General features: G+C 40.2%; 1 protein-coding gene across 4 annotated transcripts in view; it reads left to right on the top strand.

Moving 5' to 3' along the window:
• Nucleotides 1-721: 721 nt before the first annotated feature.
• Nucleotides 722-13,669, top strand: part of GKAP1 (G kinase anchoring protein 1) — a 75,931-nt gene continuing 62,983 nt past the window's right edge. For 2 of the 4 annotated variants that reach the window (XM_080820713.1, XM_080820715.1), the window contains exons 1-4: nt 722-767; nt 1,199-1,332; nt 9,397-9,515; nt 12,191-12,443. In XM_080820713.1, coding sequence (XP_080676839.1) covers nt 12,234-12,443 — 210 coding nt within the window. In that variant the 5' untranslated portion in view covers nt 722-767; nt 1,199-1,332; nt 9,397-9,515; nt 12,191-12,233. Of the gene's footprint in view, nt 768-1,198; nt 1,333-9,396; nt 9,516-12,190; nt 12,444-13,669 lie in introns of those variants that run through there. The other 2 variants (XM_080820712.1, XM_080820714.1) reach the window with 1 other exon arrangement.

The following is a 13,669-nucleotide window of genomic DNA, read 5'->3' as shown; positions in this document are numbered from 1 at the left end:
CTTTCAGGACTATCCCTACTTCACTAACTGGAGGTCGAACCCAGGCCACCAGATCCCACGGCCCTCTTCCACTCCACAGTCCCCAGACTGCTCTCGGCGACGCAGGTGAGACCGCCAAACTGAGGGGGGATGGCCGGGAGCCCTATTCTCTCGGGAGGCCTCCCTCCTTCCACAAGCCCAGGGAAAGCCCTTCTCTTCCCGGTAACCCGGAGGACCGCAGCGCCGCCGCCTACGCGAGCCGTTTGGACCCTGCCCGGCCCCCGTAGCTCCCCTTCTCCAGCAGGTGGTTCTGGTCCTCTCCCCCAACTCGGGGCGCTCACGTCACCGGCAAACCTCTACCCACGCGCCAGCGCCGCAACCAACCGAGAAAATAAACAAACCTCCGCGCGCGGCGGCGGGCGCGCCTGACCCCGCCCCCGCTCCGCCCCGCGGCTCTCACGCCGCCCCCTCCGCCGGGACTTCCCTCCCGCCCTCGCCTCGCAGCCGCGCTCTCCCCGCCCCTCACCGCAGCCTGCAGCCGCGCTCCCCGCCGCGGGCCGCCCAGCCCTTCCAGCCCTCCCAGCCCGGCGCCCGTTCGCGGGGCCCGTTAGTGTCCGGCGCCTGCTCGCGGGGCCGCCGCGCGACCCCTGCCCGGCGCGAGCTCGCCCCCGCCCCTTGACCCAGCCTAGTCCCAACGCCCAGTGCGGCCGCCCCGGGAGCCGCTGGAGCGGCGGCGGCGGCGGGGGGAGGAGGGAGAGGAGGGCCGAGCCGGCGGCCGGGGAGGCCCGGTGAGTACGCGGAGGGCGGGCCCGCCTCGCGGGGGGCCCGCTCCGGCGCCCCTGAGGCTGTGGCGGCGCCTCGGGCTCGGCGTTTAGGGACTCGGCCTGAGGCGACGGGCCCCGCTGGCCGGAGCCGCTGGGCAGAGAGCGCGGGAGGGCCGCTCCTCGGGAAGGGCCGCGGCCCCGCCGCTCGGCGCAGGGCTCGGGGCGGAGAAGAGGGACCCGCGCCTCCCCAGGCCCCGGCGCCCGGGGGGTGGCTGAGCCTCCCGAGACTCCGCGGGGCCCGGGCCCGTGGCGGGGGGGCTACGCTGGTGGCGGGGCCGCCGAGTGACAGGTGCCGCCGCCCCCTCCCCGCCGCGGGCATCGCGCTCCCTCGCCCGGAGCTGGGCGCTCGGAAATTTCTGGAGCCACGACCTGACTCTCTGTTTTCTCCCTTTCAGGTTTGGAAGCCGCTTCTCTGCCCGAGTTAGGGCTCGCCCAGCCCTATTTCTTTCTCAGTATACTTTGTGCGAGTAAGTTTTGGAGCATCGGTTGACAGCCTATGGGTGAAATTTGGCTTTCATTCATGAATGAGGTATGGTGGATTACTTTTTGAATAAAGTGCTCCTCCTCCTCCCCGCTAGCTGTTGAAAAGTAAATGAGAGGGGTTTTGAATGTTGTTACTTGCCGTTATTCTTGGGAACAGCAGTCTTTGAGAATTTTTGTCAGACTCTTAGCGTGTTGGGGGCTTAGTAGATATGGAACAGTAATGACAAAAATGGCTTATTAAATTGTCTTTTCTCTCCAGCTTCTTTTAGATTTTTCATTCTTATCTTAGTCAGATTTTACGGTTGAGTGGGTGCTACGGCTTTCACCAGAGGCACTAATGAAAGCTCACTTTTTTTTTTTTTTTAAACTGAAAAGCCCATGACATTTTTTCTACATCGTTCAGTATTATTTATTTCTTTATGTAGTAATTGTGCTTGTGATTGTAACCTGAATCATCAGCTTAATAAATTTGACTTGGAGCCATGAGAGTATTAGAGAAACTTCATGGGAATTTGAAAAATTAAAAATGCTCAGTCTATGGAAGTTTAGATTTTGTTTCTCAACAGGTTTGTAACTATACTTGGTGTTAGTCAAATCCTCATTAATGGGAGATATTCTTTTTTTTTTTTTTTTTTTTTTTTTAAAGATTTTATTTATTTATTTGACAGACAGAGATTCACAAGTAGGCAGAGAGGCAGGCAGAGAAAGGAGGAAGCAGGCTCCATGCTGAGCAGCGAGCCCAATGTGGGGCTCGATCCCAGGACCCTAGGATCATGACCCGAGCCAAAGCAGAGGGTTTAACCCACTGAGCCACCCAGGCGCCCCTAATGGGAGATATTCTTAATTGTCATAAATGGTTACAACAGACTTATCTGTAAAATACCAATCTAGTAGCTTCACCCTGTGGACTAAGAGCAAAAACCTGGAATTGACCGAAAGAACATTGGGGCAAATGAAAATACACGTGTTTTATCCGTGGGAGAATCCTTTAGATCCTCACTCAATACCTGCTTGTACTTTTTGATTTTTCAGCCCCCAGAAGTTAAGTGCAGATAGGATTAGGGCAGCAGTACTTAACTGTGAAGAAAAAAATGTAATTTAGGACATATCCATTAAATTTATGTGTTTTGTTTGCAGGAAGTGTGTTGGGAGCATGGTTTTGGTCTGCACTTGGCAGTTGTTGGTTGTGAACTTTATAAAAAGCCAAAGTGAAAGATATTGTTTAGTTGTGTTATTTGAGGAACACGGAACATGAAATAATATATTTGTTAAAGTTTCACCAGGTACTAAATAACTGATACTCAGTGCCATTTCATTTTATGCTCAATCTATCTTTTTAAATCTAAGTTACATTTCTAGGAGGCCGCACTAATTATATCTACATCATATTAATTTATTGTTTGATTAGGCTAAACTGGTTGATGGTGTTAATGGAAGATGACTGTCATTTTACTAAAGGAATATATCTGGTTGCTCTAGACTGAGGTATGGCTACTGCTACCATTTTTCTTGACCCTAGAGAGGTCATAGTCTGATGGGATGAGGTCATAGTGGCAGTGGTCCTCAGAATCTTGGTGGGAGAGTCCAAGAATAACAGCCATTTAGAAATCCTGCCCTTCACCATTTAGGCCATTTGTTTTTAGAGTTTACCTGATGTATCCTAATTTTTTTAAATCAACACTTTAAACCCAGTTATGTTTCTTAAGCAAATATGTTTCCTAAACAAAATTAGCTGTGGTGATCACTTAGTAGCGTGGCACTTCTAATGAAACAAATGTGAACTGCTAATAATCATTGTTAATTCACATGTACATTATGGGAATTGAGGATTATCTGTAGTGTACTTTGCATTTTGTTTTGCTGTACATTCTATATTAAAGCATATATTTCAATGCATAGATAGCTGTGTACTTGAGGAATACAAATATATTTTTAAAATTCAGTAAATTTATCTTTTGGGTGCTTGGTCCTGTGGTTTTGTTAGGGATTGACTTTCAGAATGTTGAATTCATGATTATAGGTGGCTAGGCACAAGAACAAACATAATTTTAACGGAATCCACTTAATAATAAATATAAAAGTACAGACATATTACAGAGAAGGGAATGATTAAGTTGAGGGACAGGTCAGAGGAAGCTTCATAGAGATGCTAGCCCCTGAGCAGGATTTTGAAGAGTGAATAGAAGTTTTATGTCGAAAAGAGGGAAGGCATTTTAGCCAGAGGCAACAGAAAAAAGATATGAACAAGTAAAATAATGCGTGTTCAGGAAATTTTAGGTAGTTTATTTTGCTATAGTACAACATCTAAGGAAGGACAGTTACTGTAGGAAGCCCTAACATGTGCTATATTATTTGATAAGTCAAATAATTGGATTTTTCGAGTATTGAGTATATATTAAAATGGAGACTTCACTATAATTTGTTATTACTGTGATCTCAGAGATTTTAGAGATTTAGATTATAGAGAAATTAATAGTTTTTACTAATGGTAGTCATTAAGAAATTATAGAATATTGTACTTGAATGTTATGAGCTGCCTGCATATTTACATTTGTGAACTTTTTAATTCCTGTGCATTTTGACCTGAAACAATTGTCTTTACATTAAAAAATTTTTTTTAGAAAGAGTGAGAGAGGGAGAGAGAAAACACAAGTGGGGGTTGAGAGAAAGGGGGAGAGAGAATCTCCAGGAGACTCCTCACTGCATGTGGAGCCTGACATGGGGCTTCATTCCACAACTCTGAGATCATGACCTTAGTTGAAACCAAGAGTTGGACGCTTAACCAACTGAGCCACCATGTGCCCCTGAAACAGTTGTTTTAAAATGATCTTTGGGAATTTTCTTCTGTCCTCCTCCAAGTATTTATAAGTTATTTTTATTTTGTTATGAAGTAAAATTGGTATACAACATTAGTTTTAGGTGTATAGCATAATAATTTTATATTTACATATACTACAAAGTGATCATCATCATAAGTCTAGTTATCTACTATCTGTTACAATACAATTGACCCCTTTTACCCTTTTCACCTATCTCCCAACCCCTTTCCCTTCTGATAACCACCAGTCTGTTCTCTGTAACTGTGAGTTTTATTTGTTCTTTTGTTTTGCTTTTTAGATTTCACATATATGGTGAAATCTTTCTCTTTGTGAATTATTTCATGTTGCATTATGCCCTCAAGGTCCATTCCTTTTTGTCACAAATGGCAAGATTTCCTTACGTGGCTGAGTAGTATTCCATCATGTATATATACCACATTTTCTTTATCTATTCAGACATCAGTGGATACTTAGATTGTTTCCTTATTTTGGCTATTATAAACAATGCTGCAGTGAAGATAGGGGTGCTTATATCTTTTCAAATTAGTGTTTTTGTTTTCTTTGGGTAAATACCTACTAGTGGAATTGCTGGATCATATAGTAGTTCTGTTTTTAATTTTTTGAGGACTCTCCATACTGTTTTTTCATAGTGGCCTGCCAACAGTATGAAAGGGTTCCCTTTTCTCCACAACCTCTCCAACACTTGTTATTTCTTGTCTTATTTGATAATGGGCATTCTGACAGGTGTGAGATGACATCTCATTATGGTTTTGACTTTACTTTCCCTGATGATTAGTGGTGATGAGCATTTTTTCATATGCCTTTTGGCCATCTGTATGTCTTCTTTGGATAAGTGTCATTCAGATCCTATGCCCATTTCTAATTGAATTTTTTTGGTCACCGAGTTGTGTGAGTTCTTTATATATTTTGGATAGTAGCTCCTTATCAGATATGTGATTTGCAAATTTCTTCTTCTATTCAGTAGGGTGTCTTTTTGTCTTGATGATGGTTTTCTTTGCTGTACAAAAGCATTTTAATTTGATGTAGTCTTGTTTATTTTTGCTTTTGTTGCCATTGCCTTTGGCGTCAGATCCAAAAATATTAGCAAGAGTGATGTCAAGTAGCTTATTGCCTATGTTTCCTTTTCTTTTTCTTTCTTTCTTTCTTTTTTTTTTTTTTTTTTTTAAGATTTTACTTATTTGTCAGAGAGAAAGAGGGAGAAAGCACACAAGCAGAGGAGTGGCAGGCTCCCTGCTAAGCAGGGAGCCCAATGTGGGACTCTATCCCAGGACCCTAGGATCATGACCTGAGCCAAAGGCAGTCACTTAAACGATTGAGCCACCCAGTTGCCCCAGCCTGTTTTCCCATAGGAGTTTTTTGGTTTCTGGTCTCACATTTAGGTGTTTAATCCATTTTGAATCAATTTTTGTGTATGATATAATGTGGTACAGTTTCATTGTTTTGCATACAGCTGTCTGGTTTTCCCAGCACCATTTATTGAAGAGAGTGTCCTTTTCTCATTGTATATTTTTTCCTCCTCTATTGTAAATTAAATAACCTTGTTTGGGTGGGTTTTCTGGGCTCTATTCTGTTCTGTTGGTTTATGTGTCTATTTTTATGCCAGTACCATACTGTTTTGATTACTATGGCTTTGTAATATAGCTTGAAATTAGAAGCATGATATCTCCAGCTTTGTTCTTTGCCTTTAACTTATGTTTAAAAGGAGACTCAAAGGGAAGAGGGGAAACTTAAAAAGTAATCATTATATTTCTGGACTAAAAACCTGATTTGTATAGAATCTTAGTAATATGTAAATGCCTATTTAATTTATAGCACTAGCCACCACATTCATAGACTGACCAATGTTGGTAGCTTACAAGATGTCTGCTATGTAGTTTTTGTATATCTTAATTATGTCTATATCACTTAAGGGTATATAAACATCTGAGCTTTTGAGTATTTGTATTTTAAAGACCACATGAGACAGAAAGAAAAGGGAAATGGTAGGGAGAATGAGAAGTGCTCTATTTAAACGTACTCATCCTAATATCTCTTAGCTATGATGGTAGGTGGAGATGTAGAAGTTTAGGACACAAGACTGAAGGAATAGTATTCTGAAGGTATATTAACCCTAGCCATTCCCTGAAATAGTGTCTTTAAAAATAAAAAAACCTGGTGTTCTCATGGCCTTTTTATCCCCTTTTCTCTCCAACGTTTACCAAAAAAGTTTCAAATAAATCCCTGGATTGTATAAGATAACCATCTTTTTGCAAATTCTGAATAATTTGTTAATGAAGGTAATGTTCTCTTAAAGGCATGCACCAAGCAGTCTTTGATAATTGTTCTCTGTCTTCTGTGCATCATTAACAGGAAGGACCAGAGCATCAAGGACAGAGAAGTCAATATTGCATTGAGTACATTATGTTTATCTTTTTGAATTTAGGTATAGATAGCCATTTGCCCTTTCCAAAACGATTTTTTTTCTTATAGAAGGAATGTGGTCATTATAGAATATTTGGGGAAAGAGTGAAAACTACTAAAAGGAAATAAGCATAATGCGCAGTTCTGTGCATTTCCTTCTTTTTGGTATGTATGAAAGCAATATACGTATTTACAAATTTGGGATTTTTAAATATTTTTATTTCCTTCTTTCAGTTAAAATTTACATTTCCCGCCCCCCCCCCCCCCGCACTTCTGAAGTACTGGTTAGTGTACCTTTTACATGCTGCATCGATTTCTTTTTTGGCTGTTAAGGTAGATGATGTGTTAGCTATTACATTTTTTTTTTAAAGATTTTTATTTATTTGAGAGAGAGCATGTGAACGCGTGTGTGCATGTGAGTGGGGGGAGGGCAGAAGGAGAGAATCTTTCATGCAGACCCAATGCTGAGCATGGAGCCAGCCCAGGACCCATGAGATCATTACCTGAGCCAAAACCAAGAGTCATACACTTAACCCACTGAGTCACCCAGGCACCCCCCCCCCCCGCCTCCTGCCTTTTAAAGTATAGTACGTAGCATAGATGATGAAGCTCTTCCAGTTGTCCCATTTCCTTACCCCCTCAGCTGTTATGTATAGTGCAAGGGGTGGCCACTATCTGTTCTGTTATATAGCCCTGCCCCAGACCAAACAAGGGATCATTATAGGTGAACATTTCCTTCTTTCTGTCTACCATTTCTTGAGTTAAAGTATTTTGACACACAGGTTGCTGAGGTGTATCATAGGTAGCTGAGGTGTATCATAAGTAGTGTATCATAGGTATCATAGGTAACATTTTCCTCAGAAAAATGTTGTTTTTTTTGCTGTTCCTCATTTAACACTCTTTGTTCTAATGCTTTCTTTTCAGTTTATCATTCTTTTATTACTTCTTTTCATTCATTCAGGAATTGTTTATTGTCTGTCTGCTGTGTGCCTACTGTTTAAAACATAGTCCCTTCTGTGATTCTTGGGTTTCAGGTAGATTGGTGTTTCCCTCTGCAGTTCGTTAGGTATAATCTTCTCTTTTCAGTGGTTGACTGCTCGACCCCTACTTCTCAGGGCCTAAACACTTTTTCCTTTCATTTCATAGGTTAAAGTCTTAACTTTGAGAAGGGCCAGATGTTGATTTAAGTCTCCAACCACTTTTTGCCCTCGAGTCAGACATGCTTAGCCAAATTTTTAAATAGCTTGTGCCAGTTCTCCTGTGCTTCACAGGACCTCAAGTCATGCTTTGGTTAGTAATTATAGTAAGAACACCAGCAGCCATCTACATTTGAGTGCTTCTGCTGTTCTGGCAACTGTTCTAAGCACATCACATAGATTATTTAATCTTTACAACATCACAGTGAAATATATATTCTTGTCCCCATTTCACAGATGAGGAAACTGAGAGATCAGGTGGATTGCTCGGGAGCTCTCAGCAAGCAGCAGGTTGACCAGGTTTGACTAGGGATTCTTGTTCCAGGTTGGCATCATAGGCTAGTGCTTTTCTGCCGTTTGATTTCTGCATTACAAACATGAAAGACCAGAGCATCTCATTGTCCCCAAACTGGGAAGGGATCCTCAGTGTCTATGTAGAGCGGGCTGGAAAAAACGTGTTACATTTTCTTTATAGTATATTATTAGGATAAGTAAAACAAAATATAAAGTATGAGGAAAGATATTAAATGCTGAGTTTGTATAAAACTTTAGAATCTTTTCAGGGTTTCTCATGAGAAAATTGTTGCTTGCTTCCATGAACAGAAGTTTTTAAATAACAGATTTGTGGGCGCCTGGGTGGCTCAGTGGGTTAAAGCCTCTGCCTTCAGCTTGGGTCATGATCCCAGGGTCCTGGGATTGAGCCCTGCATTGGGCTCTCTGCTCAGTGGGGAGCCTGCTTCCCTTCCTCTCTCTCTGTCTGCCTCTCTGCCTGCTTGTGATCTCTGTCTGTCAAATAAATAAACAAAATCTTAAAAAATAAATAAATAACAGGTTTGTCCCTGAAATAAGAACATACAATTCCTGATCCAGACTTTCTTCAGATTGAGTTCCCATTGAAATTTTATTTGGATGAGAAGATAATAAAAATAAACAATTTTTAATTAACTATTCAATCATTTATAACAGTTGAAATTATTTTTAAAGAATCCGAAAGTTTTTCTCATAGAAAATGTAGTAAAGAATTTCTTAAATTTTTCTTGTAGTAAGAATTTCTTGTGATAAAATGAAAGGAGTTCAGATTCAATTGGACTTTGTAACTTCAAGTGTTTAAAATGACCAAGCTCTTATTTTCAGAAAGCATACGCATTGTTTGAGCAGTCACCTTGGAGCTACACTTTATGTCATTAAAAAGGCGTACCACTGGGGCGCCTGGGTGGCTCAGTGGGTTAAGCCTCTGCCTTTGGCTCAGGTCCCGATCTCAGCGTCCTGGGATCGAGTCCTGCATCGGGCTCTCTGCTCAGTGGGGAGCCTGCTTCCCTCTCTCTCTGCCTGCCTCTCTGCCTACTTGTGATCTCTGTCTGTCAAATAAATAAATAAAATCTTTAAAAAAAAAAAAAAAGGCGTACCACTGACAAGTGAGAGGAATTATCTGCTCCTTGTGAATGGAGAGCTTTCAGGCTGTTACTTGGAACCTTGCTTACTAGGAGACATTGTATTTTCCCACTCCTGACAGCAGCTGCTGTCCCCTGTACTGCATGTATTGCATTTGGGGTAGCTAGAGCACAAACTTTCCCAACGGTTTCCTGGGCCTGCCTACCCTGACAGGCGCAAGTGTATCCTGTGCTGGTCTGATGAAGCAGATTTCCAGGGGCTCACGTACTTCCCTCTTCACAGCTGACGGATAACCACAGCGCAGCATGCTGCTTGCATCTGGTGGTGGCCTGCCCAGCATCTCTGAATGCTCCAGAGTTTTCTTAGATGCCCAAAGGGAAACTTTATTGGAGGATACATTGGTAAGGAAGCTCTGCTCTGTGCCACAGAAAGAAAATTTTGTGAGCTTTGTGGAGATGTGTTTGACATATGTGAACGTTTAACTCAAGCAGAGCAATCTAAATGTGACATTCATGGTTTTGATATCAGTCCTAGAATGGAAAAGAAATTTTTGTAAGATATCAGTCATAATAAGGCTAGTTATACTGTAACAACAACCTGAAAATTTCTACAGCTTAAAGCAGCGAAGTTGCTGTCTTGCTTAAACTGTGTATCCATTACAGGTTAATAAGAGACTTTATTCATTATAATTTCAGACCCATCAGACCTGACCAATGGAGACTCCCATCTCAACCTATACTTCAAAAATCACAGAAGCAGGAACTTGTTCTGACTTTTAAAGGTTTTGAAGCTTAAATTTCACTGGCCAAAGTAACTCACACGGTCATGCCTCTATTCAGTAGGAGAGTGGTGCATAATTCTCCTTCAGGGAGGATCAGTGAATATTTGTGAATGTCTAACCCATGCAGGTTATAGTCCCAATAGTTAAAATTAAATGTACTAACAGTTGTTGAGCAACTGTGTAGGATCATTATACCTAAAGGACTCAAAGCAACTAAAACTTAAAGGATTTTTCATGTGGCATGTTGAAGTTGAAGTAGAATTAATGCTTTCCATAATGTCGGTTTTTTTTTTAAGTGAGTTTTCTTTTTTTTTCTTTTTTAAGATTTTTTATTTATTTATTTGACATAGAGAGAAATCACAAGTAGGCAGAGAGGCGAGAGAGGGGGAAGCAGGCTCCCTGCTGAGCTAAGAGCCTGATGTGGGGCTCAATCCCAGGACCCTGAGATCATGACCTGAGCTGAAGGCAGAGGCTTAACCCACTGAGCCACCCAGACACCCCTCCATAATGTTTTTGAGTCTTGAACTTTTTAATTTTGTCATGTCTTCTCCATTGTAGGAACTTGTAAAACCTTAATTCTCATGCTTGCAGCAAAGATTTAAGCCTAAAAATATGTCATAATTTGTCAGTATGAAGTCATTTCTATATGTCATGGTATTTATCTTGATTTGTGTATTTTTGAACATAGGCGCAGTAGGTCTTAACATGGTATTTATAATAAAAATACCTTAATAACTACTAGGTGATATCTTCAAATATCAGCTCTTATTTTCTTCATTTTTAACAGGAAACTCAAAGATTTCCAAATAATTTTCTGGATTTTTTAGTTAAAATGGAAGATTCCTTTTCTTTTTTGTTCCCTCGTAAAAACATACAAACTGTAGTATGTGGTTAGCTTTCAGAATGGACCCCAATGATTCTCATTTCTAGTATTTGTACTTTTGCATAGTCCCATATCACATTGAATGGTGTAATCTGTGTAAACAAGAGGATATTTTAGAAGTGACAGTAGCTAGTTTGGATAGGGGTACTGTGGCTTGAGATAGATATGTTAAAATTATAAAGAAAAACAAATGATTAACACAAAAATCAGGGTAATAGTTATCTCTGGCCAGGGGCAGTTGGGATGCTGTTGGTGAGAGGCACAGGGTGGGTTAAAACTTTTCTTTTTTTTTTTTCAATTTTCTTTTATTTTTTTCAGTGTTCCAAGATTCATCGTTTATGCACCACACCCAGTGCCCCATCCAATACGTGCCCTCCTTAATACCCACCACTAGGCCCTCCCAACATCCCCCCCTCCAAAATGGTTAAAATTTTCTTAATCTTAGTGCTGGGATCTTGGAGTGTTCATTTATTTACAAACATTTTTTATTAGGTTGTGTACTTGATACATTTCAAAATAAAATGAACCAATTTCTGAGTTTCACAATCTGTTTCTTTTTGAATGGAAAGAGCACAGAGTCTTCTAGTAGTTACAGGGCCTCTTACTTTGAACTTGGAGAGCAAAGTTCAACAAAACTAGGTTCGGGTCATGACTAACTTGCAGAATGACCTTAAGCAAGTCACTTATCCAGTCCAAGCACCAGTTGCCTCCTCTGTAAAACTAAATTAACGATTTGGGTGAGATATTACTGTAGGACCTTTAATACCCTGAGTCTAAAAGGTCTCTCAGGGTACACTGAAACTAATGAAGCAGAAGATAATGTGGAACGTGATTTTGATAAGTATCCTTTGGTTGAGGAAATATAGGTTCTCTGTTCTGCTGTCAGTTCTGTGACTTAGTAGTTTCCAGAATCAAACTTAAGGCAATATTTTGTGTATGATAAGAGTGTTCTTCCTTTTCTCTTCCTTTTTGCCCCTCTTGAAAGTTGGAGATTAACATGGAGTTGGACTAAGGGCCTCTGTGTGCAGTGAAAAATATTCCTACCGCTCCATATTGATTTAGGGTGTTCTCTGTAAATATGTATATATTATAGCAGTATAATTAAAAGAAGAAAACCATATATGGAAAAATGAATACATTTTATTTGTGGTAGTCTTGCAATAGTTGTCTGTGAAATCTCAGTCTCCTTTTTTCTATTTTATATTATACAATTTTATATTGTTTACTCAAAAAAGAATGTTATTGCTAGTAGAACTGTGGGTATGAATCCAAATATTACTAAATCCAGTGTCAGGAGAAGTGTGTGTGTGTGTGTGTGTGTGTGTGTGTGTGTGTTTAAGATTGTTCTAGAATCTAGAACAGATTTTACTGATTATGTTTACTCATCTGGCCCTTCTTTTCCCTCCCCACAGGAATTATTCTTGATAGAAATATTTTAAAATAGAAATCTTTACAATGGCCTCAGCAGTACTTAGTTCTGTTCCCACTACTGCTTCTCGTTTTGCCCTATTGCAAGTAGATAGTGGCAGTGGTTCTGATTCTGAGCCTGGAAAAGGCAAAGGTCGGAATACTGGAAAGTCTCAAGCAAGCAAATCAACTACAAATGAGAAAAAGAGAGAAAAAAGAAGAAAAAAGAAGGAACAGCAACAGAGTGAAGCAAATGAGGTAAAAATTATAACTGCTTATGTCTACTTTCCCACTGTAAGCAAAAGTCCAAACCAAGGAGTCTGCAAGGACCAGGCTGTCTGAGACTGCGTGGTCTTCCTGGGCTCTTCCTACTCCTTGTGGGAGTCAGTCCTTGGCATTCCTTGGCTCATGGCTGTGTCACTTCAGTCTTTGCCTTTGCTTTTACTTGGCATTGTTTGTATATCTCTGTCTTCACCTCTTCTTATAGGGACAACTGTTGTATTGGATTAGGCCCACTCTCATTCAGTGTAACCCCTCATGAGGTATCTTGATGACATCTGTGAGATCTCATTTTCCAAATAATGTCACATTCACAGAAACCCTGCCTTTTTCAGGCCTACGACACATCTTTTGGGGGATTATAATTCAATCCATAATAACCTCTCACTGTTCCAACTACTGCATCTCAGATGATGATGGTGATGGTGATGATGATGATACTTTGTTGGGAGTGGTTAGGCTGGTCCAGTTTTAGCTCATCATGTTACTTTGTGGACTAGGCCCTGTATTTTTAAGGACTTCCAAAGTACTTTCTCTCACTATTTAAACTGTAAAATTTGTAAGCCATTAAACTTGAATCTTTTTTAATCCATGATTTTGCCTTTTTTTAAAGTATAGTTGATATATGTCATATATATATCTTAAATTTATAATGTTAATTATAAGAAAGGTGTATTTTAAGCACTCTGCCTTTATTGATTCATTTATTCCTCACAACAACCCTTTAAGGTAATTGGTGCGTTAAATTATATTATCATTATCCCCATTAAAATTTTTTTTCCTTTGTTTGAGGGTAGTTGACACAATGCTATGTTAATTTCAGGTGTACAATATAGTGATTCAACAATTTTATCCATTAAACTATGCTTACCACAAATCATACAATGTCATATTAGTTTCAGGTGTACCGCATAGTCAAAAGCACACTTGTTATACTGTTTTCTACTCCTATAAACTTCTTAAGTAAATCAGAATCATTAAAATGATGGTATAATAGAATACAATCCATTTTCAAACCCACCAATGTTATCTAAATATGATGAAATTAATATTTTACTAAGATTAAGAGCACAGTGATTCTGAGAACATAATGAATGGAATAGTATTTGGAATATAAAAATATTATTGATTTTTTTTCAACTTACAAAAAAAATCATTAGTATTCCAGAATTGGTAGACTGACTTTAATATGCTTTTTGTTTATT

Source organism: Martes martes, assembly GCF_963455335.1.
Source record: "Martes martes genome assembly, chromosome: 12".
NCBI lineage: Eukaryota > Metazoa > Chordata > Mammalia > Carnivora > Mustelidae > Martes > Martes martes.
Note: the sequence above shows the minus strand (reverse complement) of the source record. Positions and strands in the feature narration are given on the sequence as shown.